This window comes from Haplochromis burtoni, unplaced genomic scaffold (genome assembly GCF_018398535.1).
Source record: "Haplochromis burtoni strain Fernald_Lab_line unplaced genomic scaffold, NCSU_Asbu1 Contig_145, whole genome shotgun sequence".
Classification (NCBI taxonomy): Eukaryota; Metazoa; Chordata; class Actinopteri; order Cichliformes; family Cichlidae; genus Haplochromis; species Haplochromis burtoni.
The window spans coordinates 202353-226288 of record NW_024582506.1 but is presented as its reverse complement, the minus strand read 5'-3'; the positions used below and the strand labels follow the sequence as shown (position 1 = coordinate 226288).

The 23936-nt window shown below is 39.9% G+C and overlaps 2 protein-coding genes across 2 annotated transcripts in view; both read right to left on the bottom strand.

Moving 5' to 3' along the window:
• Positions 1-8947: 8947 nt before the first annotated feature.
• api5 (apoptosis inhibitor 5) lies at positions 8948-16927 on the bottom strand. The gene is made up of 14 exons (XM_005931637.3): positions 16486-16927; positions 15419-15580; positions 15152-15245; positions 14996-15061; positions 14578-14729; positions 13414-13620; positions 13171-13275; positions 12448-12537; positions 11268-11449; positions 11022-11115; positions 10818-10874; positions 10572-10651; positions 10299-10441; positions 8948-9591 (listed from the first exon to the last, which is right to left on the bottom strand). The coding sequence occupies exons 1-14, from the start codon at positions 16555-16557 to the stop codon at positions 9512-9514; spliced, it is 1584 nt and encodes a 527-aa protein (XP_005931699.1). The 5' UTR covers positions 16558-16927; the 3' UTR covers positions 8948-9511.
• Positions 16928-17356: 429 nt separating this feature from the next.
• Positions 17357-23936, bottom strand: part of LOC102312434 (sorting and assembly machinery component 50 homolog A) — a gene marked incomplete in the record, with an annotated part of 12282 nt that continues 5702 nt past the window's right edge. Inside the window, 10 exon segments of the mRNA XM_014336572.2 lie at positions 17357-17484; positions 17901-18042; positions 18371-18517; positions 18610-18677; positions 19101-19171; positions 19399-19485; positions 19588-19659; positions 19819-19947; positions 23377-23464; positions 23774-23904. Of these exon segments, the coding sequence (XP_014192058.1) occupies positions 17439-17484; positions 17901-18042; positions 18371-18517; positions 18610-18677; positions 19101-19171; positions 19399-19485; positions 19588-19659; positions 19819-19947; positions 23377-23464; positions 23774-23904 (981 nt within the window).

Here is a 23936-nt window from a genome sequence, read left to right as displayed (position 1 = left end):
TCTCTCTCTCTCTCTCTCTCTCTCTCTCTCTCTCTCTCTCTCTCTCTCTCTCTCTCTCTCTCTCTCTCTCTCGCTCTCTCTCCTCCTCCCTGGTCCTCTTCTCCAGCAGTGTGCTATTGACCTGCATTGACGTCATTGCGTCATTAGGTATCCCTTAGAAACACTGTCTTTCAAAAATAGTATCAGATTAATTCAGCTGGCAAGAAGAGAGGGGTGGGGCTTATGAGTGTTTGGGGTTGGGGCGTTTGGGGTTGGGGGTTGGTGGGTAGGTGTGGATGAGATGTGCCAGCATGTTTTATTCGAAGATTTTTACCCCCATTCACCACCATGACTGGGGCTGAGCGCTAGACCCGGCACCTCATGTCTGAGTGCTAAACAGTGGGGAGGGAGAGACACAAAAAATGAACTCTAATTCAAACTGAATTTCATATACCCTTATTAGCCACTGTTGCCGCAAATACACAAATAGGCATGGATAAATTACAGCACAAATAAGCAGAACACTGATTCAAATACAAATGATTCAGAAGATATACAGGTAGTAACAGCTTCAGAAAGTGGGTCAAAAATGAATTTCTCCCTCCTTGTTGCCTGTCTGTCTCTCCCTGCCTTCCTCTGGTCTTTCCAGTCTAAATATATCCTCCAGCCTCAAGCTGACTATGTTGACAACCTTTTCCCCATTTAACCTGCAGCTCTCGAGGTCCAAGGACGGAACGCCATGCAGAAAGACAGATAGAGAGAGAGACAAACAGGTCTCACTAACAATAATTTTACAGCCTGTTGGGACACTTAGCAATGTAATTAGGCAACTCCTTTTAAAATAGGACTGATTGTTTTCACTGTTTTAACTTTGGCTTAAATTCTTAATGTATGCCTGCAACCACAGGACAGTTGTTACTGTCAGCACTTAACAGGTCCTTTAAGATGCTGGATCTCTAAAGGGTACTGTCCTGTTTTCAGTGGGACATTTTAACCAGCACAGAGGGCAAAAACAACATTTCCATTAAGCATCAGTAGAAATTCCAGTAAGTTTTGACAACAAGCTGCTATCTTTGTTGTCATTATACAACATTAAGGATATCAAAAGTAATTGCCAACTTTTGCGTCAATGACACATGCGTCGCTATAAAGCACACAAATGCAAACAGATGATGTTTAAGAATTTTTAGACTCATGTCTCCTCTGAAAGGTTGTTCTGGCATTCACGCAGCCTTCAGTAAGTCAGCATGAAAGAGAAGGAAAAAACGAACGAGAGAGAATGTGATGACAAGAGGTAGAAAAAGAGGCAAACCAAGAGACCATGGCTAAAATACTTCACTATCACAACTGAATTAGACCTTATGATTCATCATCTTGAACTGAGAAGCACATAATTCAAACACTGTAACAATTTAACACTACAATTCTTAGGTTTATCCTGTGAGAACTGTGTGCCAAATATTCTAAAAAATAAAAAAACATTTAAAAAAGGGTGTAAGTGCTATTTGGGAGGAGGAAGGTGAAGTATGTGATCTTCAACAGGGAAGAAAGATTTTATATCTTCACCTAAATTTGTGAATGTGTCATTAAGCAGCTTAAGTTACTACCAAAAAGAAATGGCAGATTAATGGTTTATCAAGAAAACATAGGTCATCTTAAGTGTCCTTAACCTCCTAGGACCTGGCGTCCATATATGTGGACATGACATTTTGGGTTGTCTAGACCAAAATACAAAATTTTGGAAGGGCCTGATATCCACTTACGAGGACATCATACTTCCACTGTTCTATCAAAATTTTAAATGAATATCCTCATATGTGGCTCTCATTTTTCTTAAAAACAAAAATCTAGTAATTCTTTGTTTTTACATTCATTGGGTCCCAATATGCCCAAATATCAAAGATAAATTACAAATGTATGCAATGGAAGAGCTCGGGTCTTATAGGAGGTTAAGAATCTTTGCTCTGGAGGTTCTGTAGCTGCACCTAACCTTCAACCTCTGTGCGCATGAAATGTTTCCTTTCATTATCCATTAAGAAATCCAAAATGAAACAACATGGAAAGAAGTATTGTCACAGGTACAGGATGTGGGGCTCAGATATGTGTAATCACAGGACATGTTGAGGAACCCACATGGGGAGAAATGTATCACAGAAGACGTCATCAGCACTAGTGGAAGTCACGCAGCACTCAGGGGTCAGTGCCAAGGCTGACGACAGTGATAGAAAGACAGAGAGTGATCCTGGGTGTGACTAAGACACTCCAATCATGGAAAAAACGGTGTGCTGTCCTTTCCTCCTCCATAATAACATAAACACACGACTCAGGCTGTTTGAGAGGAAATGTTAGTCTTGAGCAAAATGAAAAGACCACTCTCTCACTGTAGCCTATAAAGCTTCAACCCTCCGCCTTGTCCCCTTTTAGGGCATGTCAAAAATAATACCTTCCAAAAACATCAGCTTTGGGTGTGTGATGGCCCCACATCTTTTCCACTTGGATCTTATGTGTGTATATGGCTGTGTATCCATTGTATACACACAGGTCCTTTTAATTTGTTTGATGTCGCCTCCCAATCGCCTCATGGCTTTCCATTTCAACTTGGGGGCTGCAGTCTCTCTAGGAAACAGTCGATGTTTTGATCTGATGTTTACTATTGGGCCCTGGAGATGAAAGCAAGCATGCACATGGAAAAAAAGAGGGCTGCAAAAGATTCTCAGCAAGATGGTTGCAATGCTTTAGGCACTGCAACCATCACAAATATAGAAAGACGGCTTGATATAAGTCTGTCTAAAAAAATGCCCTAAACATAAATAAAAAATGAAGATAATGTATAAAGGAGTATGAATTTGAAGTGAAATTAAGATAAAAATAAGGATCTAAAAATATATATATATATCGCAATTTATTTATTTATTTTGCCAGGTCCAAGCAGATGGTTGGTAGCATACAATCCATGTAACATTTGGGTGACGGCAGTTCAAGTTTCTGGTTCTAATGATTCGTTCAAAAACTTAATGAAGCCCAAAATCAAAGGAGAGTCTAGACCAGAAGATGCATTTCCATGTTTACTGTGTAGAACCATTTTTTGTTGAGAGTGTGTACACAGGGATGGCTGGCCAGGTTTTGTTTGAATTTCAAGCCCAGATTAAGGAACCCTGCACCCTCTGCTCCCCTCCCTTCCCTGCCACCTATTTATTTTTCCATCTCTCCTGCCTAAATGATGTCAATGGAAGCAGAGTTATAGTGCTATTTATAGAACACCCCCCTCCCACACTCTCACTCTCTCTGTCACACACACACCACCACCACCACCACAAACACACACACATAACGCTAGGCATCCTTAGCATCAGTCGTGTGTGTACTGTATGTGTTTGTTTTCCATGCTTGGTTATGGTCCGTGCAGGCGCACTTCCCTCTGCAGGAGGAAAAGGAGAGGGGGGCGAGAGAGAGAGAGAGAGAGAGAGAAGCCATTAAAAGGGACAGAAGCTAAGCGCGCCCCCTAGTTCTTATTCTTCTTCTTTGTCGCTGCTCTTCATTCACTCATTTCATTCATTCATCCCATTCCCGCTCACTCATTCACAGAATTCTTTTCTTCCCGCGGAGTCTGTGAATGGACAGACAAATGAGTTTAACGCTGAAGAAACCTGTTCAGCTGCTGTCATTTCTGGTTGGTATACTTTCCGTGCCGTTGGAATCTCCAGGTCGTGTCCATGTGCACACGCATGACCGTGCGGGTGTGAGGGGATGGGGTCGGGGGTCGAGGGGTGTCTTACATATTAAGTCTCACGGGACTACAGAGCACATAGTGTTCCCTGGGTATGGGTTTTGGAAGCTGTACGCATAGACCAATACTCTCTCTCTCTCTCTCTTCCTTTTTCTCTGTCTCTACTCGAGCCGCTCTGTCTCTTGACATTCACATGCTAGATTACGTAACGTAGTTGGGTGGTGGTGGGTTTGGGGGGGGGGGGGTTTTTTTTACTTCCATCACAAATAAATACACGGTTTGCTGCACAAGTCTCTTCGATTGAGAAGAAATCATAAGTTTTTTTGGTTGTTTTTTTGGGGGGGGGGTCTTTTTTTTTTACTATCTTTTTTTTCTGAAAGGAGCTCGTGATAAACCCCTCATGCCCCCACCACCCCTACACACACAGATTCAGAAAACATATTTTCAAACACATCTTTCATTAACCGGATAGTGTAAGCAAATTCCTACCTGCAGATGATGCACGTCATCTTGTCGCTTTACGGCCTGATATTTTTTTTCTTTTTTTTTGGAGGGGGGGGGGGGGGGGGGGGGGGGGGGTCCAAGGGCCCAAAAGCGAGAAACATAGAAATCGATATATGCCCCTCTTTTACATCCTAAAGCACGACTTTGGCTCTGTTGTGAGGCGTATAAGCCATTCCCTTGTCTACAAATGTTTCATGCGTGCTTCTTGGTTATAGTGCTTATAGGGTCTAAAGGTTGTCTTGATTGCCCAAAAAAGCCAAGCCATCCTTGCCTGTTTGGCCATTTGCGTTTGTCATTTGCGACCTACTGGATTAAAGCGTGCCTTCGCGTACACACACATGTAAACCCTCCCCGGGCTTGGCGTGCGTCTAAAACACGGCAGCGGAGAGAACGGCGAGTTAGTATTTATAGCGAAACTGTGTACATCCACAGCGGTCACACGTGCAGCAGCCGCTTCTCTGCACTCCTGCTGAAGTTGACATGTTAACACTCACTGGCTGCTATATTTAGCCCAGCCTCACAGTGCTGTTACTATTCCCAGCATTGTACATGAGGGGGCGGACGGTGCGGGCTTTTTTTCTAAAGGGAAGAAAAAGTTCCCTTCTCACAAGTGATTTATTTTTGCACGCACATTCCGGCGTGCTTTCTGCCACTGACACCTTATTAATTCAGGGACGCTGCAGTTAGGGCTGTCACGATTCCAATAATAAAGGGCGATGAGATAAAAGATTTAAGATTTAAGAAGAAAAATATGTGTGATTGAAAAAAAAAAAGGCAACAGCAATGAAAGTGTAGTCTGCAGGTGACAGCTGAAAGAATCAAACTACACTTTTATTCTGGATGAGCACACTGTTGTTAAACTCACACCTTCTACACTTTGAAAAGACACATAATTTTGTCCTCTAAATTCGAGCAGTTCCACGACAATTTAGTCAAAATCTGCTGTCACAGAGCAAAAATAATTGAATAAATAAAAAAAGTTGCTGCAAGCAAAGCTTCTTTTAGGTGCAGTTTGAGGTAAATCTTACACATTGTGTTTTCAGCATCGAAGACAACTTCTTCAGGCTCCATCTACGCCCAGAGAGCTTCAGCACCTTGGACAGCTCTCGTTAGGCTCTTAAAACACACAGACATTCATGAGGGCAGGGAAGGGTGAAAATCCAGGAACGGTCATCTGTGGTGGATATTTCTTTACATTAAAGAGTTAACCTAATGATGCTTGATGCCAAAATTGTGGAGCACTTAAGTTTATTACTTCAGGGGATTTCTCATAGATACCTTTGGTTGGTCATTCTTAATGTCTTAATGTTCTTACCCCCGCAAAAATCCCCTTCACTCATATTCCCATTCTAACTTCTGTATTTAAACAGCACCCCTATAAATTAAATTTAGAGTTCATGTGAGGCTTTTCATGCTGTTGGGTATAGAGAGGACACTTGAATATTAGAATAGATAGAGGAAAAAACCTGATAAACTGCTTTACTTCCAAGAAGCAGTTTTCCTGTCTACTGCTCTCCCTCATGTCTGTTCCTTAACTTCAGAGGCAGCTGCTGCAGTTTATACTCAAACTTTAAATTCTCTTTTTTCATGCATGCACTCCTGAAAAAATAATCACAAGCAAAATTCCACTGCAGTCAATCACAATTCTGCATCGTATAGTGTACATAAGTGGAGCTTGGAGGACAAACAAGGAGCTTGTTAAAAGTCATGATACAAGGTGCCACGACACAACCTTGTACATTTGTCAGAACTGCAACAATTAAATGTGCACAATACACAAAGTCATATATGCTCATAGCAGTAAACAATAAAATACACGGAAGAAGCTTAACTGCAGTATGTTTACCAACACACACCCATTTATGACAGGTGTAGATTTGGTCTCAGCTCCGTTGAGGTATGAAGGCCTTACTTGATCACCCCACCAACAACACCTCCTCTCAAAGGTTGTTAATGAAGTGAGGAAACCCATCGAGTTCCACCGAGAGCTTCAAGACTGTTGATTTACCTTTACTTCTACTCTCACATGGGTTCGTACAGTCGCTCCTTCCCTCTCTCTTTCTCTCTGAGGGTCGTCTTCGCTTCTTCTCCCGCTGCTGCCACCCACTCCTCCTCCACCACTTGATTATTTTCAGCTCCGTCATTGGTGTCTGTGTGCGTGCGTGTGTGTGCGTGCGTGCCACACAAAACGCATGTGCCAGGCATTTGCTGGCTGGCGGCTGGCAGGCTGGTTTGGGAAATACCTGGTCACGATCAATGAAGGGAGGGTTTTTCTTGGTCTCATAGCGCCCCCTACTGTCCCCAACCAAACTCTGCCCCAACGGCTTACCATAAACATAAACTTAGACCATAAACGCTACACAAAGACAAAAACGGTACAGTAAGAGCAAACAGAAACGATCAGACTATATTTAGTGTAAATATATTTTTTCAAGAAAATAAAAATAATGAAATAAAGAAAGGGAGAAAACGTAAATTACGACGAAATTGTGCTAGCCATTATATCACAGACATTTATGTCGGTTATTCGTGGACCATTAGCAGTTTTCTAGAGTACACCAGCACTCTACATGGCAAGCAATGACCGACACAAACAGACCGGGTGGTAAATAATTCACCTTCAGTCATGACAAAGGGGGCGAAGCTTACGGGGGTAGCAGGGTGGTGGTGAGTGATTTAGGAATATTATTACTTTCTTTGCCCGGATCTCAGTGTTCCTCCATGCGCCTGAACACGAGCAGCAATACAAAGAGAGACAAAAAAGACACCGTGGAAGGTTTAAGTGACTCGTTCGGTGGAATAAAAATAGATCTGGCAACGTTTGGGAGGAAAACCCTGGCCTGGGTCGCCCTCTAGGGGGGAAACTCTGCAAAGACAAGAGACAACCTGTGGACAGGTCTGGTTTGTGTTTAAAATAAGATAAGATGACCTTTATTAGTCCCACAGGTGGGAAATTTGTTTCGTTACAGCAAAAGTGCAATGTTATGTGCAAAGTTATGTAGCAGAAATTAGAAAACACTGGAATGCAATAAAATAAAATACTATATACAATAGAATAAAATAGAATAATATATACAATAGAATACAAATGCTATATACAACTCAGTAAGAAAATACAACGCTTATTTGTTCCTGCAGCAGCTGTGCTGCAGTAAAGCAACCAGAAAGAACATATTAAAAGATGCCACATTTATGTAATGATCACTTTTGAATGCCGGGTCATTCTTTCAGTGTAATTTAAATGTTCCTCTACCTTATACTTGGATCGCATTTCAAGCAGTGAGACAACCTGAATGTTGTGTTGCGCTCCTCTCTTAACCTGTAGGCTTATATGTTCTTGTTTTTAACCGTTCGGACGATTTGATTTTCTCACTGTAAAAAGCTGCCACAGACTATTCAGAAAAATGGAGAGTTTGAGCGCCCCCACTGCTTCAAAACATCCACCTACACACACAGCACACGTGTTTTCACATGAGGACCTGTAGCGCCCACTGAGAGCTTACTCCGTGTGCATGTGTTTGTGTCTTGAATCTTTATTAGAACAAGTTTTGAACGTTTTTTTTTCCTGAACACATTTTAGGACTTGCTTTAAAGTTACTATTAAACTTCAAGAAGCAAGATTGAACACATAAATACATGGTAAAATCTATTTAAGATTAGAAATCACGACAGCCATGCACCAAGTTAGGTTTGCTTTAGAGATGGACTGAGGTAATCCAGTACAGCTTGCCTCGTGTGTTGCTTCAATTACAAGTAAAGCAACGTACAAAACCCTTTATCCTCAAAAATTCAGTCACTGAACTGTGAATCCAAACAACTGACTAGAGGGAGACGGTTAAATGTGTGTTAAAAAATAACATGTACTAAAACACCAGTTTCAATTATATTCAAGGAATAATATTCCTTAATCTTATCACAAGCATGGGTTGTGCAGGAAAGGCAGTCATATCAATGGTGACCACAGTTCCACATTATAAGATGAAGTATTTAGGCAAAAGCCAAATCACAACTCTGGGCTTCAAGGACAAACACGCAGATGAACTGGGGCTATATCAAGCACCAGTAAAGGCTTATAAGTTATTATGTTGAACTGTAAACCAAAGTTTGTAGTTGATCCTGAGACTAAAAATATAAAGCTAAAACTGCACAAGTTGCCCCTTCTTATTACGATGCCTGTGTGCATGTCTCAATGTGCCTAAAAGAAGCACATCCTCCACCACCTGGGTGTTTAAATAAAGTCTGTGTTTAAACAAGGCAGCAACTATTTATATTCCTTTCTATTACTGAGAGCCAAATTCTACCCTTTTCTTCTTCAAAGCTCTGAGACACACACACACACACACACTTACCAGATTGGGGAGGGGAAGACTGATGCAGTCATATAGACAGGGGAGAAGGCACTCATGTGTATTCTATTTGTAGATGCCAGAAATCGTGGGCTAAATTTATCCCGTCTTCACTCTGGTTTGGTACAGATTTACGAGAGCAAACAGAAAAAGGGAAAAGGAAAGACAGGAGGGTAGAAATGCCAAATGGGATGAACAGCTTTGTGAGTGAAAAGGTGGTGGGGCAGAAAGAATGGAAGGAGGAGAATTCAACAAGCTTGGAAAAGGTTTCAAAGTTTGATTCAAGTAGTGCTCTGATAAAAATCTGAAGATTTAGGGTGGAGGTGTTTTGTGTTATCCTGATGTGATACCAAATTTGCAATCTGACAACAAATACAAGAAACCCTTATAGTTCATACTTCCATACAAGTTTATCATAAAAATCCAATGAAACTACTTCATTGATTCATACAAAGTAGCACAATCAGCCAATTGAAATTAAACTCAAATAAAAAAAGAAAACCAAGATTAAATAAAACAGAAACAAAAAGCATTCATTAACATGTTGCAAAACAAGAGGATCATCATCATCTTTTTCTACTACAATCTGACAAAAATATTTATCAGTTACAACTTGGCAGTCTTTTGTTCCACAAAAATACACAGAATAATGTTTAAAACTCGAGGGGCAAAAACACATTTACATTTTTTTTATGACCACACATGAGAAGAATACAGGAAGTAAATGCTGAAGTGGCAAGTAGAAAAGTCTGTTTTCTGATGTTCTGAAGGCAGAATTCCCCTCCCCTCCCCTCCCAAAACAAAGCAAATAAAAATCCTCCGTACAGGTTAAAAAAAATAATAATAATAAAAAAAAAGTTAAGTAGATGAAAAATAGTCCGTGGTGGTGTGGGAAAAAAATCCTGATGTGATGCAGTTCTATGAGCAATATGTACTCTGCGTTTGTGTGTCCGCCTCAGTAGATCCGGCCTCGGCTCCTGTTGCCTCTGCCTCCGAAACCTCTTCCTCGGCCTCCTCTGAAGCCACCACGCTGCTCTAGAGTGAAAAATGTCAAAAACAAGCAGGTTAGTGTCATATTGGACTTCAATCACGTTGTAAAAATGTCTTAACATGAGTGTGGCAATGATCTGATGGGGAGTCACAAACACATTTAAAATGTGCAGTTTTTCTCCAGTAAGCCATCCTTTTACCTAAATGAGATCCTGTTGCCCAACATTGATACGTAAACTGATATTTATTGTCAATGTACTATGAACTTATTTGTACAGTAGTGTAGGTATCTGTAGACAAAGGGCAGGATATTTGGTGGTGGAAATGTTCTGGCTTACATTAGACTGTAGTCAGAGCAGTACTAAGCACTGTCATTGAGCACTCTTTGGCTACATGAACTTCAGATGCAGTATATCTTTTAACTGTATACTTTCTCCAAGTGGTAGTGTACAATCAATATCATGGGGCTACACACAGTTTTGTTTTGGAGGAGTGTCTGGGTAAGTTGCATACTAGTAAATTCTTCACTAGCCAAAGATGTCCACAAAATGACCCACATGTGAATTCCACTCAAGTTAAGGGTTCCAAGATTAACCCAAAGTCTGGGCAGTTATCCAAAGTTATACTGCAGATTCCAGATACAGAAAGGAAATTCTATTTGTTTCCTCTACTATAGCTGTCTGACATAAAATAAATAATGTCAACATGTGACACAACAGTGTAAAAACCCCAAAGTGCCACCAAACACTCACCATAGTTAAAGTTTCCAATGGAGGCGCTGTACTTGCCACTGGGAGGATTGTAGATCTGTCGTGCATCCCTGCGGGACTGAGGAGAGATCTGTTTTTTTGTGCTGCCTCCTGATCCCATCTCCTCAGTTGATGGACGCTTAAGCCTAAAAACAAGAAGAAAGGTATATGAAGCTCCAATTCAGATTCCACACATCAAGCCTCACTGCTACATTACAAGTATTTCTAACATCTCTGACTAGAAGTAACATTAACAAGAAGGAGGAGCTGACTTACGCTACAGCCTCTGCCTTCTGTACAGGTTTCCAGGACAGAGTGACTGTGCTCTTGTATGATGGAGGGTTGTGGAAGAGATCCTGCAATGGAGAAAAAAAAAAAAGAAAGAAAGAAAACAAACCCAACCAATTAGAAGACAGAACACAGCAATCAGCAAATTACATTTTATTCATCTGGTTTATTAACTGACCACAAAATATAAGCAACCTAGTGTGGTTTATTAAATTAGACAGGCTCACGCCTTACCTTGATGAGGACGTTGATGTTGTTTGTGATCTTGAGGGCCACCACTTTGATCTTGTTCTGATTACATAAACACAACTTAGTCAATGATACTTTACAGCAGGGCTGTTGAAAGAACAAAATTACCCTTTTCTGATCTGTCATTGATTGCTTAGTTAACTAGTTCCTAGTATATTAAACAATTACATGTCAGCTGACAGATGTTACCTCTTCAGTCTTTAGAGCATCTCCCGTCTTTCCTTGCAGTGCTACTCGCAGCTGTCTGATGTAAACTTGCAGGCCTCTGGCAAAATACTGTAACCTGTAAAACAGCAAGTACATTTAAATTTATAGTGACTCTATTAATTTAGTCAAAAGCGTGCTGATGATCTACGTCAAACACAACAGACTTGCTAAAATTCACACTTCGTGTAAACCATTTGATTTTATCAACAAACTGAGTTGATTCCTCACCTGATCTTGAAGTCTTTAAGGCGCTCAGAGTCCACTTTGTCAAGAAGGAAGTCTGGCAGCTTCTTGCCCAGCTGGTGGAAGCTGTACAGGAGACACTCTACATAGCTGAACTGTAGTTTGGGTTCCTCGCTTGCCGAATTCTCACCATTCTCCACTTCTTCTGGAGGCAGCGGCATAAACTCCTAAATAAACAAACAAAAAAAAAAGTATGATTAGCGCAGCATTTGTCTGAGAAAGCTCAAACTTTCATGGTGACTTGAAATAAATGAATACAATATTAGACTGTTCCCCATTCAGACACTGGAAACATCTGTTAAAACAACAACTAATGATGCGTATGTATGTATCCATTGTTGCAGCTGAGATTTATACAGTGGTGAAATTCAGAAATGTTACTCAGTCTAAGATAAGTGAGAATTTTAGGAAAAAGCAAACACTGTATTGCTTCAGACATGAAGCAGTGGTGGAAATTATGACACATGCTAACATAATCTGAACGCAACATTAGTGGGGCATCTGGCAAACATCCAAACATTTCAGTGAACAAAATCTAACTAACATTTCAAACAAATGATGTGCCAGCATGTCAGTGTTCTCAGACAACTTTTTAATAAAAGGAGTTTATTTTATTGTTATTTAAGTACATGGGAAGATCATTCCTTTTTTTTTATATTAAACTAGGTATTGAGAATGGTTTAATTCTATTGATATTGGTACTGACGACTACATTTTGGGGATCGTATCGTCACTAAAACAGACCATATCCTTCTGAGAACCAAGAAAAAAAATAAATAAATAAATAATTTCCCCACTTTTTTGTGATTTCCTTTCTCTTTGGAGCTTAAAGAGGCCACCCAAACACATGCGATATCAATGGAAAGCTCCTCTATTTAGTACATCAGGACTAAGCAGGGTAGCTCAAATGAGTCAAAAGATACAGACCAAAAGCAAATATCCAGAGGACTTAACTGAATAGGCTGATTATCAGGAGGATATGGAACAATGTAATCATGGAAAAGGAAAGAGCAAAAACTGACTGACCAGCCTGCAGAAATGTTAACATAAAACAAAAATTTAAAAAAAAATAAGAACGTTTCAGAATCTGAGAGAAACTACTGGTGGACTTGGATGATTCTGATGCATTTCCATGTATTCCTTATTCAGTCCAAGTCTTTCTTACCAGCAGCTTGGTAAACAGCATGTTGAGGTTGGCCTCCAGCTTTTCCATATCTCCACAGAACGGACTCATCTCAGCCAACAGCTTTAGCACCTACACAGAGACAGAGATAGAGAGAGCTTAGCAGATCTCAGTGTAATATGCATCGCTAATGAGAAGCATTGTTACATGGTGCAGACTAATGACCCATTAGCAACATGCATTTGGCTAACACCCCTAACAGGTGGCTGTCATGCTGCCTTTGTTTACTACTACAACCACTCACCAAATGTCAAAAGTTATGAATCTTGACCTCACACCAGTCACCATATTTGTCATGCCAGTCATTGCTGGGCTGAGCTGAATAAATACAACCTAGAAAACTATACTTTGTGTGCACCGCTACTGACCAGCAGAATTTTGGGGGTAGAATTACAGGTTTTCCACCAGAAAAGTCTGAGAGAGTGTTATCTGAATGTGGTTGAGGAAGTTTGTTGTACTCAACATAGTGATATCAATTTGCGCTTGATAGGTGCTCTGTCATCCTTAGAGATCACTGAGAGAGGGACACCCAGCAGGTTGATTTCCTCTTACAAGATATAAATACTGACAATAAACAACTGTATTAATATTAAACTAATTTCACAACATCCACATACAACTACATAAGAGTGAGCGTGATACACTAACCAGTATTACATTTTAAACTCACTTCAGGATCACGCATTTACATTTAAAGGTACTCACTTCCAACTGAATGTCCAACTCAGCCACAGGACTTGTCAGGGCGCTGAGGTTTGGCAGGACGTGTTCACAGAAGTAGGTTACAAAACGTGTGGAATGGACATTTTTCTACAAGAGACAAAAAACAAAACAAAAACATGACTAATTATATAAAGTAACATAACTCAAAGTAAAAGTACATTTTAACTGAATAGACCATTGATTGATTTTAACACCTCTGCTTTAAAGTGCATAAGTTGTACTTACAGAGAACAGTGGTAGGGCCTGGCGTGTGCACTGCAGCAGGCGGTCCACAGTGTCAGGGTCAGCTGGGTTGAGGGCCTGCTCCAGGAAAGCTTGCTCCACCACCAGCTCCACCAGCTGCTGCCTCCCATTTACAGTCTGCAGTACCCGTAGACCCGACACTACACGCATCAACAGCACAAACTCCTCTCCTGTCACATCCTCCATCACCTGCAGAGAAGAGAAACAACTGCTCAGAATGTGTTCTTATCTTGTTATGCAAAAATGTTCATTTGTGACTTGTTGCAACTTGTCAATTTTTTTTCCCCGTACAGCCAACCTAAATTTGGTCAACAAAGATTTTTTTGCAATGCTAAATGTATGGTCCAATACCTACTGGACAGCTATACATGCCAACGAAGGACTGGGGCTGGGCCATATCATACCGTTCACGTTAATACCGGTATAATGTTGGGCAACGATAAGAAAATGAAATATTGCGATAGAATATGGGTAAAACGCGCATGAGCAGTGCCTTTGTTTTCATACACACATGGCGGAAAAAGCATGGCGGCGATGGAGAATGAGAAGGGTGAAAGCGGATTGTTGAATGAAACGGATGAACCAGAATTGGTTTGTAAAAATGCTGCAACTTCAGTGGTGTGGAACTGGTTTAGCTTTCGTCCATCAGATACACGACAAAGCACTATTTTTGGTAGAGCATGTTAGCGGGCCGTCGTTATTACCGTGTTTTTTGGAAGATACGGCGCACTCAAAATTGGTCCTTTGATTTACATTTAAAAAAAAAAAAAAAAAAAACCAGCTGCTTGTTTACGCGTTTACTCGCCCTTCTCTACGAAGGACCACTAAGGGTAGCTCAGTTTCGATGAAAGTAGCCAATAGGCAAGTGAGAGAGACTCACCTCTGCTTTTTAAGGTCATACCCAAAACAACTGCACTTAAATGGATTAAGCAAGGGTTGAGGGATTCACATCGTCACAGGTTAGTCGATGTCAGTAATTAACAAAACAAAGACAAGATCATCAGGCACACCCAAAACAATCAGCACTCTATAGACACCCCTAGTCTAGACAGCCACGTGTCTTCTCATGTAAATTACCCTTGTTACATTCAAACACAGAGCAACTTAAACGATCACTCGTTAATCAGTTCTACACTATCTACAAACCTTCTTTGTTTCTGCAAAGACGTACTCCTCCACCTCTTTTGTCATGACATCCTCTGGCAGGGTCTTCAGTTTAGTTGATAGAAACTTGATGGCCCTTTCTCGCACTATATCCTCTCCCTGCAGGATCTGAGAGAAGAGTCCCCCAAGGGTTCCTGAATGACAAAAAAGAAAAATTTAAAAAAAAAATGTTGTGATATATATATGGAGTGTCCTTTCTGAATAAAGATTTAATACATGTGTTACAGCATGATATTACGCACAAGTAAATAAGTAAATATATTCTCAGGTAAATGTTTGCACTCCAATATCCCAGGGTTATAAGCAGAAAAAAAGCTGGCAGGGTGAACAACGTCCATTTTAATAATTAAAACAGGCCTAGCTGCATTTCAGTTTTCCCCCAGGGGAAAGAGAAACTCACCCCTGGCATCCATTTTGAAGATAGAAATAAGTGCTGCATTCACTTGGTTAAACTCAGCCGTATCATCTGAAAGCACAAAAACGTCAATAAACATTAGCAGAGATAAACAATACTGGTGGGGTCTGAGTAGCTTTGTGAAATCTGAAAAATTGTTACCTGTCTGAAGAAGCTGAGTGAGAATATCTGCAACTCTGGGGATGTTGTCACCAGTTGCAAAGCGCGGGAGCTCTTTGATGGCCTGACGTCGGATCTGGTCAATGAAAAGTACACAGAAAAATAAATGAATAAAATAAAAATGAATATCGGGAACACATTCAGTCCCTGAAAGATCCCCAATATCAATCTGGAAACAGGCAAATCAAAATTTGTAGCTACTGTTGGAGGTATTTAGATTCATGGCTACATATGTTAGTTAATACTCACCGAAACATCCTCATCTTCACAGAGATCTAGTTGGGCATTAATAGCTGCATCTGCAAGTTCAGGAAAGCTGCTGAAGAACTTGGGAATAAACTGTGCTGCCAGACGCTTCTCCTTGGGGCCACCCTTCACACCATCCACTATTACCTGGTAGGCATCTTTGTGCTGCAGAATGATGGGACATCGCAGTCGTTACTTGGGACAATAAATATACCCCAAGGTTAAGTATAGATCGAGTTAAACTCTGGGGACATGGGGATTCGAGAAAAACTAAAGGTAAGAAATAAAGAAATAAAAATGGCATACATGTCGAAGGAGCACAGCATACTAGTTTTATGTCACTTTGTTGTTCTACTAACAAAAATCGGTTAACTGATTTTCAAAAGTAATTTAATGATGGGTCTGGAAGAAAAGAAAAAAAAAATCACAAAAAGTGATTACAGTTCTGTAGTTTTCAGTTTATTTGCAAAATGGGTTTGCTTATTTTTTTTAAGTTTACTTCACTTTCGGTAATCTTTTCAGCTTATTATATGAATAGTTATTACAATGAAATCACTTTGTAAAAAAATCTAGCTCACAGTCACAATAAACATATGCACCCGAGAAATATCCAACGTATTTTTTAAGATGTCAAAATGTTTAATAACGCTTTCATTTAGCTTTTTTTAATTTCTAAAACCTGAGCTTTATCATGGTTTCTGTATATGACCAAAATGTCCACGTATAGGATAACATCCTAAATGAGATAGATCGCGGTGAAATTTGAATAAAACTATCGCCGCTTCCTATTTGTGGCCTAAGTGAAAAAGTGTTTTGCGAGTGGACAAGTTTAAAACTTCATCTTGAAAATAATGAATGTAGTAGTGAACTTGGTTTGGCTTATGGATCGCCACGGCGAAGCTATTAACATTAGCCCGGTCATTACTATAACTAGCTACAGTTAGCTTAGCACACACAAACAAATGTTATGTAAACCAGAAAAGTTATCAACGTTGAAAGTAAAAAAATACACTGCTGCAAGGCAACATGAATATGTTCAGTTTAAAACGTACAAGGTGATGTTTATTTACCTGACTGAGGTTGTCCTTGGCATCAGCAAGGATCCCGTAGCTACGATAGAGATCCTCAATTGTGACCGCCATCAGCGTGATTTCAAGCGACTGCTACTCACAGATAAGACCTCTGAAAAATCCACAAAGTAAAACCCGTCGCAGGTTGCTTTTGCTCCGCGCCGGACGACTGCGAAACAAACAACGCCGTAATGTGGAAAGCTACCTTGTCAGGAAACGGGACGGAAAGATGAAATTTCAAGAAGCCCGTGAATGAATACCCCCTACTGCCTGTCTTCTTCGCGCTACTCTCTGGCGTGCTGGCTAAAAAAGCTACGGAATACCGAGTGCAGCGCATGCGCGGGTTTGGCCAATCGCATAGCGTCAGCAGGCACGTGACACGAGTGTGCGCCAAATCGATGCGCAGTTAAACTACTCATGACAAGAAGTTGTGTGGTCTGTGGCCCTAAACTAAGCGTAAACAGATAATACATTAACTAATAAGTATGGGTAAAGTAATACTATTTTTATTGGTATAATGCCCCTTATATATACATATTTTTTTGTTTTACACTGCTTGTATAGGCAGTGTAAACACGTTTATGTTTCTTTTAAAAATATATATTTCTAATCAGCCACACAAAAATTCTAGTTGCACAAAAGGAAGGAGGCAGTGGTTTAAGGCTGAATCGGTTTGTAGCATGTATTTGTATATGCCCACATGGCAAAGTTACAGGTCTTAATTTAGTCTTTGGAAATAAAGACCTAGATTCATAGAGCTTTCTTTGTCCATCCGTAGCTAGTTTTGTGGCATACTCAAGGTCAGGTCTGTTGACCAGTTGTTTCATTTCTCACTAATGTAATGATAAGAAAACACAGATAACAACAGAAAGTCAGTGCAAATAGTTTTATTGAACTAAACTGGTTGCAACAATTATGTACAAGCAATTATCTGTCAGGAAAGAAATGCAGTTTTATAAGAATCTGATTCCCGCTCCAAACTGGACCCCGTCACATATCCTGCAAAGACAATAAAGAATCATTGAAATGTAATTGAAAGACAATTATTAGCTTATTTCTGTTGCACATCAACAACTGCAATGTAATACAGATTTTTTTTTTAAGTAATCCATTTCTTAATTTTCCCATAGCAATGTTCTGACACTGTTTCATACTTGCCAAACTTAGAGTAATAAGTTCTTTAGTGTCACATTTAAACAGATCTGTAATGTACAGTAAATTAATTATTGACGTTAAAGAAACCACCACTATACTTAATTTGATTGCGGTCAGTTAGAATGTGTTGTTCTTTTCAGACTAAAATTCATCATTCATCATCTATTTACAGTGATTCTATTGGCCTAATATTTCTTTAAAGAAACCGTAAATAAGTCCCAATAAGCTTATCTTAGACTAGCTGATAAAATTAGCATTACCTGTCTCCACTTTGGACTCCCATGGGAATGCAGTAATTCAGCTCAAGCCTGGCAATGTTCCCCAAGCGCAGCACAATGCCCAGTCCATATGACCAACGTATACATTCAGCCAGTTTCTTCAAATGTGCTTGTGGCCCCTCACCTGAACAAAAAATGTACATATGAACCCAACCATATAGGCAAATGCATGTATTCATAATCTGAGCAGTACTTGTCCTAACAACATAAAATCCTAATCCGGTCTTGGTAAAAAATAAGCATAAGAGAGAGATAAGATAAGATAAACCTTTATTAGTCCCACACGTGGAAATTTGTTGCAGAAAGTGGACAGTGCAAAGTTACAGTAGCAAAAATTAAGAAAAACAATGGAATAGGATAGGATAATAAGAATAAGATACTATATACAATAGAATAAAACACTACGTTGTCAGAAGAATTACACATAGTGCTCATCTGTTTTAAAAGCTCACCATAGTTGAGGTTACAAAGGTTCCCGGCATTGAGGAAGAAGTGGGTTCGGAAGAGGTCACCAAAGCCTCCCATGCCTGGTCTGAAGGGTAGAGGAGTGTAGAGGTGGAGGCCTCCAGCCCAGTAGGCTTCTCCCCCCAGGTAGTCACCTGCCATACCAGTAAAGTCAGCACATAACCTTTCAATTAATCATCAAACTTCATTCTGGTTACCAAGCAGCTTATCTGAGGTAATGCCTCACCTTCACTCTGTGGGCCCATACTGTACATACTGAAACCCCTGATACTGGTGGGGCCACCAAGATAGAACCTAGAATATCAACAAAGTACAAAACACACAACAAATTTAAATTAAACTGAACTTTATATGTCTTTCGCTACAGCAATTGGAACAGGCTCCAGCCCACCCGCAACCCTGAACTGGATAAGTGGAAAAAAACGATTGATGGATGGTTTTGGGGATAAGACTAGACAGTTTAAATTTTTGAGCCACACCGGAGTCAGACAGTCATTAAGGGAGGCAGATAAATCTGCTTTGAATTAGTAGAAAAAGATGCTATTTGTAACTACAGACACCGCCCAAGTTTCCCATTATAAAAAGTGGTCTTTTAAAGATTTAAATGCTAACCATTATAGATGTTGGACAGCAACATCACTTTCAACAGCCTAATTTACAAAGCTCTAGGACCATCAAACCTCTGGTTAGTAATGCCAGTGTGCTGTGAGTTTTTACCTGTCTGCTATACTTGTCGGCTTATCACCAATGGGTAGAAGCAAACCACCCCACAATGAGGCAGAAAGGACCTGAGGGAAACATTCAGTGTTTAGTCAAGCTGAATCAGCAAAAAGAGGCCAGCTGTTAACAGGCCATTTTTTCATTACTTTATTATTGGACATCAATAATCATTAATCATATATAGTCAATGAATTGGCTAGTAAAGCTATCTAATCAGCATAACAGCCTTTTTAACACGCTAATTTTAGGGAAGATTTTGTGGCAACTGACTGAAATGTAAAATGAAAAATCTCACTGAGTCCCAGAAGAGTGTTTTGTTGAGCTGGATCTCAAAGTCTTCCTTTAAGAAACTGGCATCTCCCCCAGTGTAACCAGCAAGTTCCTACACAACCACCAAACAAAATGTCAAACTTGTGTATGATAATAGTCACTAACTTTCTACATAGCATTTAAAATACATCTAATTTAGTGGTGAACAACAAACCTGATGGATCTTCAACAGACCACCCTTCCTGGGAAGGATGGAGGAGTTTCTGGTGTCAATCACCATACCATGCTGCAATTCAAAACATCATATTTGCAGGTTTATTTCCATGGAGCCTTTGAGAAAATTCAGGCTTTTTCCAGTTTTCAAAATAAGCATTTAACTTCACTGTAACTTCACTGTAAAACAAATAAATTTAAATTTAAAAACAAAAAACAAACAGAGAAATACCGAGAGTGAGGACTTCAGAGAATGGCCGCTCTCCTCCCGTATAGGAAAAGAGGCAGTGCGGGCCAGACAGCCAAGCTCTCTCCATACTCCTTCCCACTTCAGAGTTTGGCTGGTCTTCCACACAGGAAACTATGGGTATTGATAATCAGATGTCATTTAATAACTGTTGTTTGTATAGAATTCAATTCTGTATAACCACAGTCTATACATAAAAGATGGCCAATTTGATATCAGCGATTGATTAATGAAAACCCATTGTGAAAGCATTTTTAGTGTTGATTCCTGATTGTTTAGAAACTGGATGAAATGAACGATGGGTGGATCTGATTGAGAAACAAAAGAACAATGACGTCTGAAACGGTAACGACTGTCAATCACGCGATGACTGAGACACACCCTAAAGCAGTTAGTAGGGGCTGTAATTTACAAAATGAAAGTCTTGTTGTTTAAAATAAAGACTTCAAACATGTGACTGAGCCTTTGAATTTATCAGGAAATTGTTTACCGAGTGAGCTAAATGGCCCTTTTTCCACTTCTACACAATCTAATCAAACTTCTTTTGGCAAGCAGAGGAGACGCCTGCTACTGGTGATCAGGTTTATGGCTCTTCAGATTTAGCTTGACTTTCCAGAGTTTCCAGAAGCTACATTCATTTTTAGTGCTGTCAATAGATTAAAAAAATTAACTAATTAAGCTCACAATTTTCTGTAATTAATCGTGATTAATCGCAATTACTTGATTGATAATTAATTACACTTTTTCAACTTTATATTTAAGCTTGTAACAGACATTTATGCAATATAATGAAGTCAATGGGGAATAAACACAAAGAATGTATGCTTACACTCAAAGAGAATTTTAATAGTTTTCTTTTAGCACAGGTTCGGTCCTGTGAAATACAATTTTTAAAAAACCTACAAAAAACCTGTACTAATATAAGATACACAGACACAGACACACACACACACACACAACACACCACACACCCACAACACACCACACACACACACACACACACACACACACACAACAACCATGTTCTCAATGAACCCAAAAAACTCATTAATATCAAAGCTGAATGTTTTTGGAAAGTTTAGTGTTTTTAGTTTTAGCTATTTTAGGGGGATATCTGTGTGTGCAGGTGACTATTACTGTGCATAATTATTAGGCAACTTAACAAAAAACAAATATATACCCATTTCAATTATTTATTTTTACCAGTGAAACCAATATAACATCTCCACATTCACAAATATACATTTCTGACATTCAAAAACAAAACAAAAACAAATCAGCGACCAATATAGCCACCTTTCTTTGCAAGGACACTCAAAAGCCTGCCATCCATGGATTCTGTCAGTGTTTTGATCTGTTCACCATCAACATTGCGTGCAGCAGCAACCACAGCCTCCCAGACACTGTTCAGAGAGGTGTACTGTTTTCCCTCCTTGTAAATCTCACATTTGATGATGGACCACAGGTTCTCAATGGGGTTCAGATCAGGTGAACAAGGAGGCCATGTCATTAGTTTTTCTTCTTTTATACCCTTTCTTGCCAGCCAGCTGTGGAGTACTTGGACGCGTGTGATGGAGCATTGTCCTGCATGAAAATCATGTTTTTCTTGAAGGATGCAGACTTCTTCCTGTACCACTGCTTGAAGAAGGTGTCTTCCAGAAACTGGCAGTAGGACTGGGAGTTGAGCTTGACTCCATCCTCAACCCGAAAAGGCCCCACAAGCTCATCTTTGATGATACCAGCCCAAACCAGTACTCCACCTCCACCTTGCTGGCGTCTGAGTCGGACTGGAGCTCTCTGCCCTTTACCAATCCAGCCACGGGCCCATCCATCTGGCCCATCAAGACTCACTCTCATTTCATCAGTCCATAAAACCTTAGAAAAACCAGTCTTGAGATATTTCTTGGCCCAGTCTTGACGTTTCAGCTTGTGTGTCTTGTTCAGTGGTGGTCGTCTTTCAGCCTTTCTTACCTTGGCCATGTCTCTGAGTATTGCACACCTTGTGCTTTTGGGCACTCCAGTGATGTTGCAGCTCTGAAATATGGCCAAACTGGTGGCAAGTGGCATCTTGGCAGCTGCACGCTTGACTTTTCTCAGTTCATGGGCAGTTATTTTGCGCCTTGGTTTTTCCACACGCTTCTTGCGACCCTGTTGACTATTTTGAATGAAACGCTTGATTGTTCGATGATCACGCTTCAGAAGCTTTGCAATTTTGAGACTGCTGCATCCCTCTGCAAGATATCTCACTATTTTTGACTTTTCTGAGCCTGTCAAGTCCTTCTTTTGACCCATTTTGCCAAAGGAAAGGACGTTGCCTAATAATTATGCACACCTGATATAGGGTGTTGATGTCATTAGACCACACCCCTTCTCATTACAGAGATGCACATCACCTAATATGCTTAATTGGTAGTAGGCTTTCGAGCCTATACAGCTTGGAGTAAGACAACATGCATGAAGAGGATGATGTGGACAAAATACTCATTTGCCTAATAATTCTGCACTCCCTGTATATATATATATATATCTCATTCATTTCTAATCTATATTAATTCCAATTCATTTTGCATGAGCAAACAGACTCGGAAAAAAAGGTAAAATATATGCACTTAACATGTTTATGAACATCTTGAACATTCATGTTAACAAAAAACATTTATCCACTCTCTCTCTGTCACGCTTGGGGAGGCACTTCAAGTCCTTGAAACGAGGAACCAAAGCTATGTAAAGCGTGTTCTCAACGATATTAATAGGTCTGCAGTTTGTTGCAATCCACTTGGCAATTGTGTCAGTCAATATGTCCGAGGTAGACTTACTGAGTCCCCGATGCTCCGTGAGTGGTTTGTCGCAAGCTGGGTGACGTGTTAGCCAAAGTCCTAGCAGCATCCCTGACTAGAGTATGCTTCGCGTCAATGTGATATTTTAAGCTGCAAGTGCTTCAGTGAAAAGAAAATTCCTTCTTGCACAATGTGATTGGTTCAGCTGCCCGTCACTACCAGATCTACTGCCCATTTGCGCGTGTGCGAATGTAACTACTTGGACAAACTGCTAGAAATGTGTGGACAGAAACATTTCAGGAATTTTGAGTCATTCTGCCCTCCATACTCCAGATGCGTTAATAGCATTAAAAATTTTTTATCGTGTTAATCGTGATGGCGGCTTAATCTACGTTAACGCGTTAATTTTGACAGCACTAGTTTTTATATATGTCTATATTTATAATATGGCAGTTTCCTTACAAGTAATAAAGAATAATGATTAAATAAAGGCCTATGAAATGCTAGAGACAACATATTATCCAAGATATATATATATTTATTTTAGATTATGCAAGAAAAGTCCAAACTATGTCTTTGGAGCAATACTGCAACTCAGAAATGAACTTTATGGCTCTTAAAACATTCTTATACTTTCTGGTATTTTTTCTTAAACTCATCTAATTTGAAATTTTACTCAAATGTGTTAATTCATCAAAACCATGTTCAAGAATGTTCCAGTTTAAATAGGTTTAGTTGTACAAAACAGAAATAGGCAGGTATTTACGCTCAGTTCTGCAGATACGCCTCGATCCGTCTCCCGCAGTGAACTCCATGGAAACTGACCTGTGACTTTGTAGACATTCAAAGTGATACTGAAAGTGATATGAAAAGTGGAAAACATCAGTACAATAATGCTTTGCAATTACAAAATACACCCACTGAAAGTTACGGCAAAGAGTGCTCAAACATTTACCTACTTAATCCTCAATGTCAACAACAGCATAGTGAGGGTACTTACAGCAAGTAGAGAAACACGTATAACATTATGATTTAATACATTTTAAAATATTAAATTTTCTAGACTGAAAAAATGTAAATTCTACTGTTTAACTTGTTTCTACATTGATATTGGGTGACTCAATACAGGTAATGCCTATGTGCACATCATTTTCATGTCTTACTTGCGTTCAAAGTTTCCTGGTTGGGGTTTGAAGAAAGACAGACCGTATGATGTCTCTTTGGTACCATAGGAGAACTGGAATGTCAGTTTTTCTGCCCGACCCAATACATTGGGTAATTTTAGGCCTAGTACCTGAAATGAAGGAGAATCAACAAACTGATCAG

Excerpts from the sequence above, each read along its gene's own strand:
- api5 (XM_005931637.3), bottom strand. The coding sequence starts at position 16,557 with ATGGCGGTCACAATTGAGGATCTCTATCGTAGCTACGGGATCCTTGCT. Across the intron at positions 13,621-14,577 it reads TCTTTGCAGAAACAAAGAAG|GTGATGGAGGATGTGACAGG; the intron begins GTTTGTAGATAG and ends TCTTCTCTGCAG. Across the intron at positions 10,652-10,817 it reads ACATCAACGTCCTCATCAAG|GATCTCTTCCACAACCCTCC; the intron begins GTAAGGCGTGAG and ends TCTCCATTGCAG.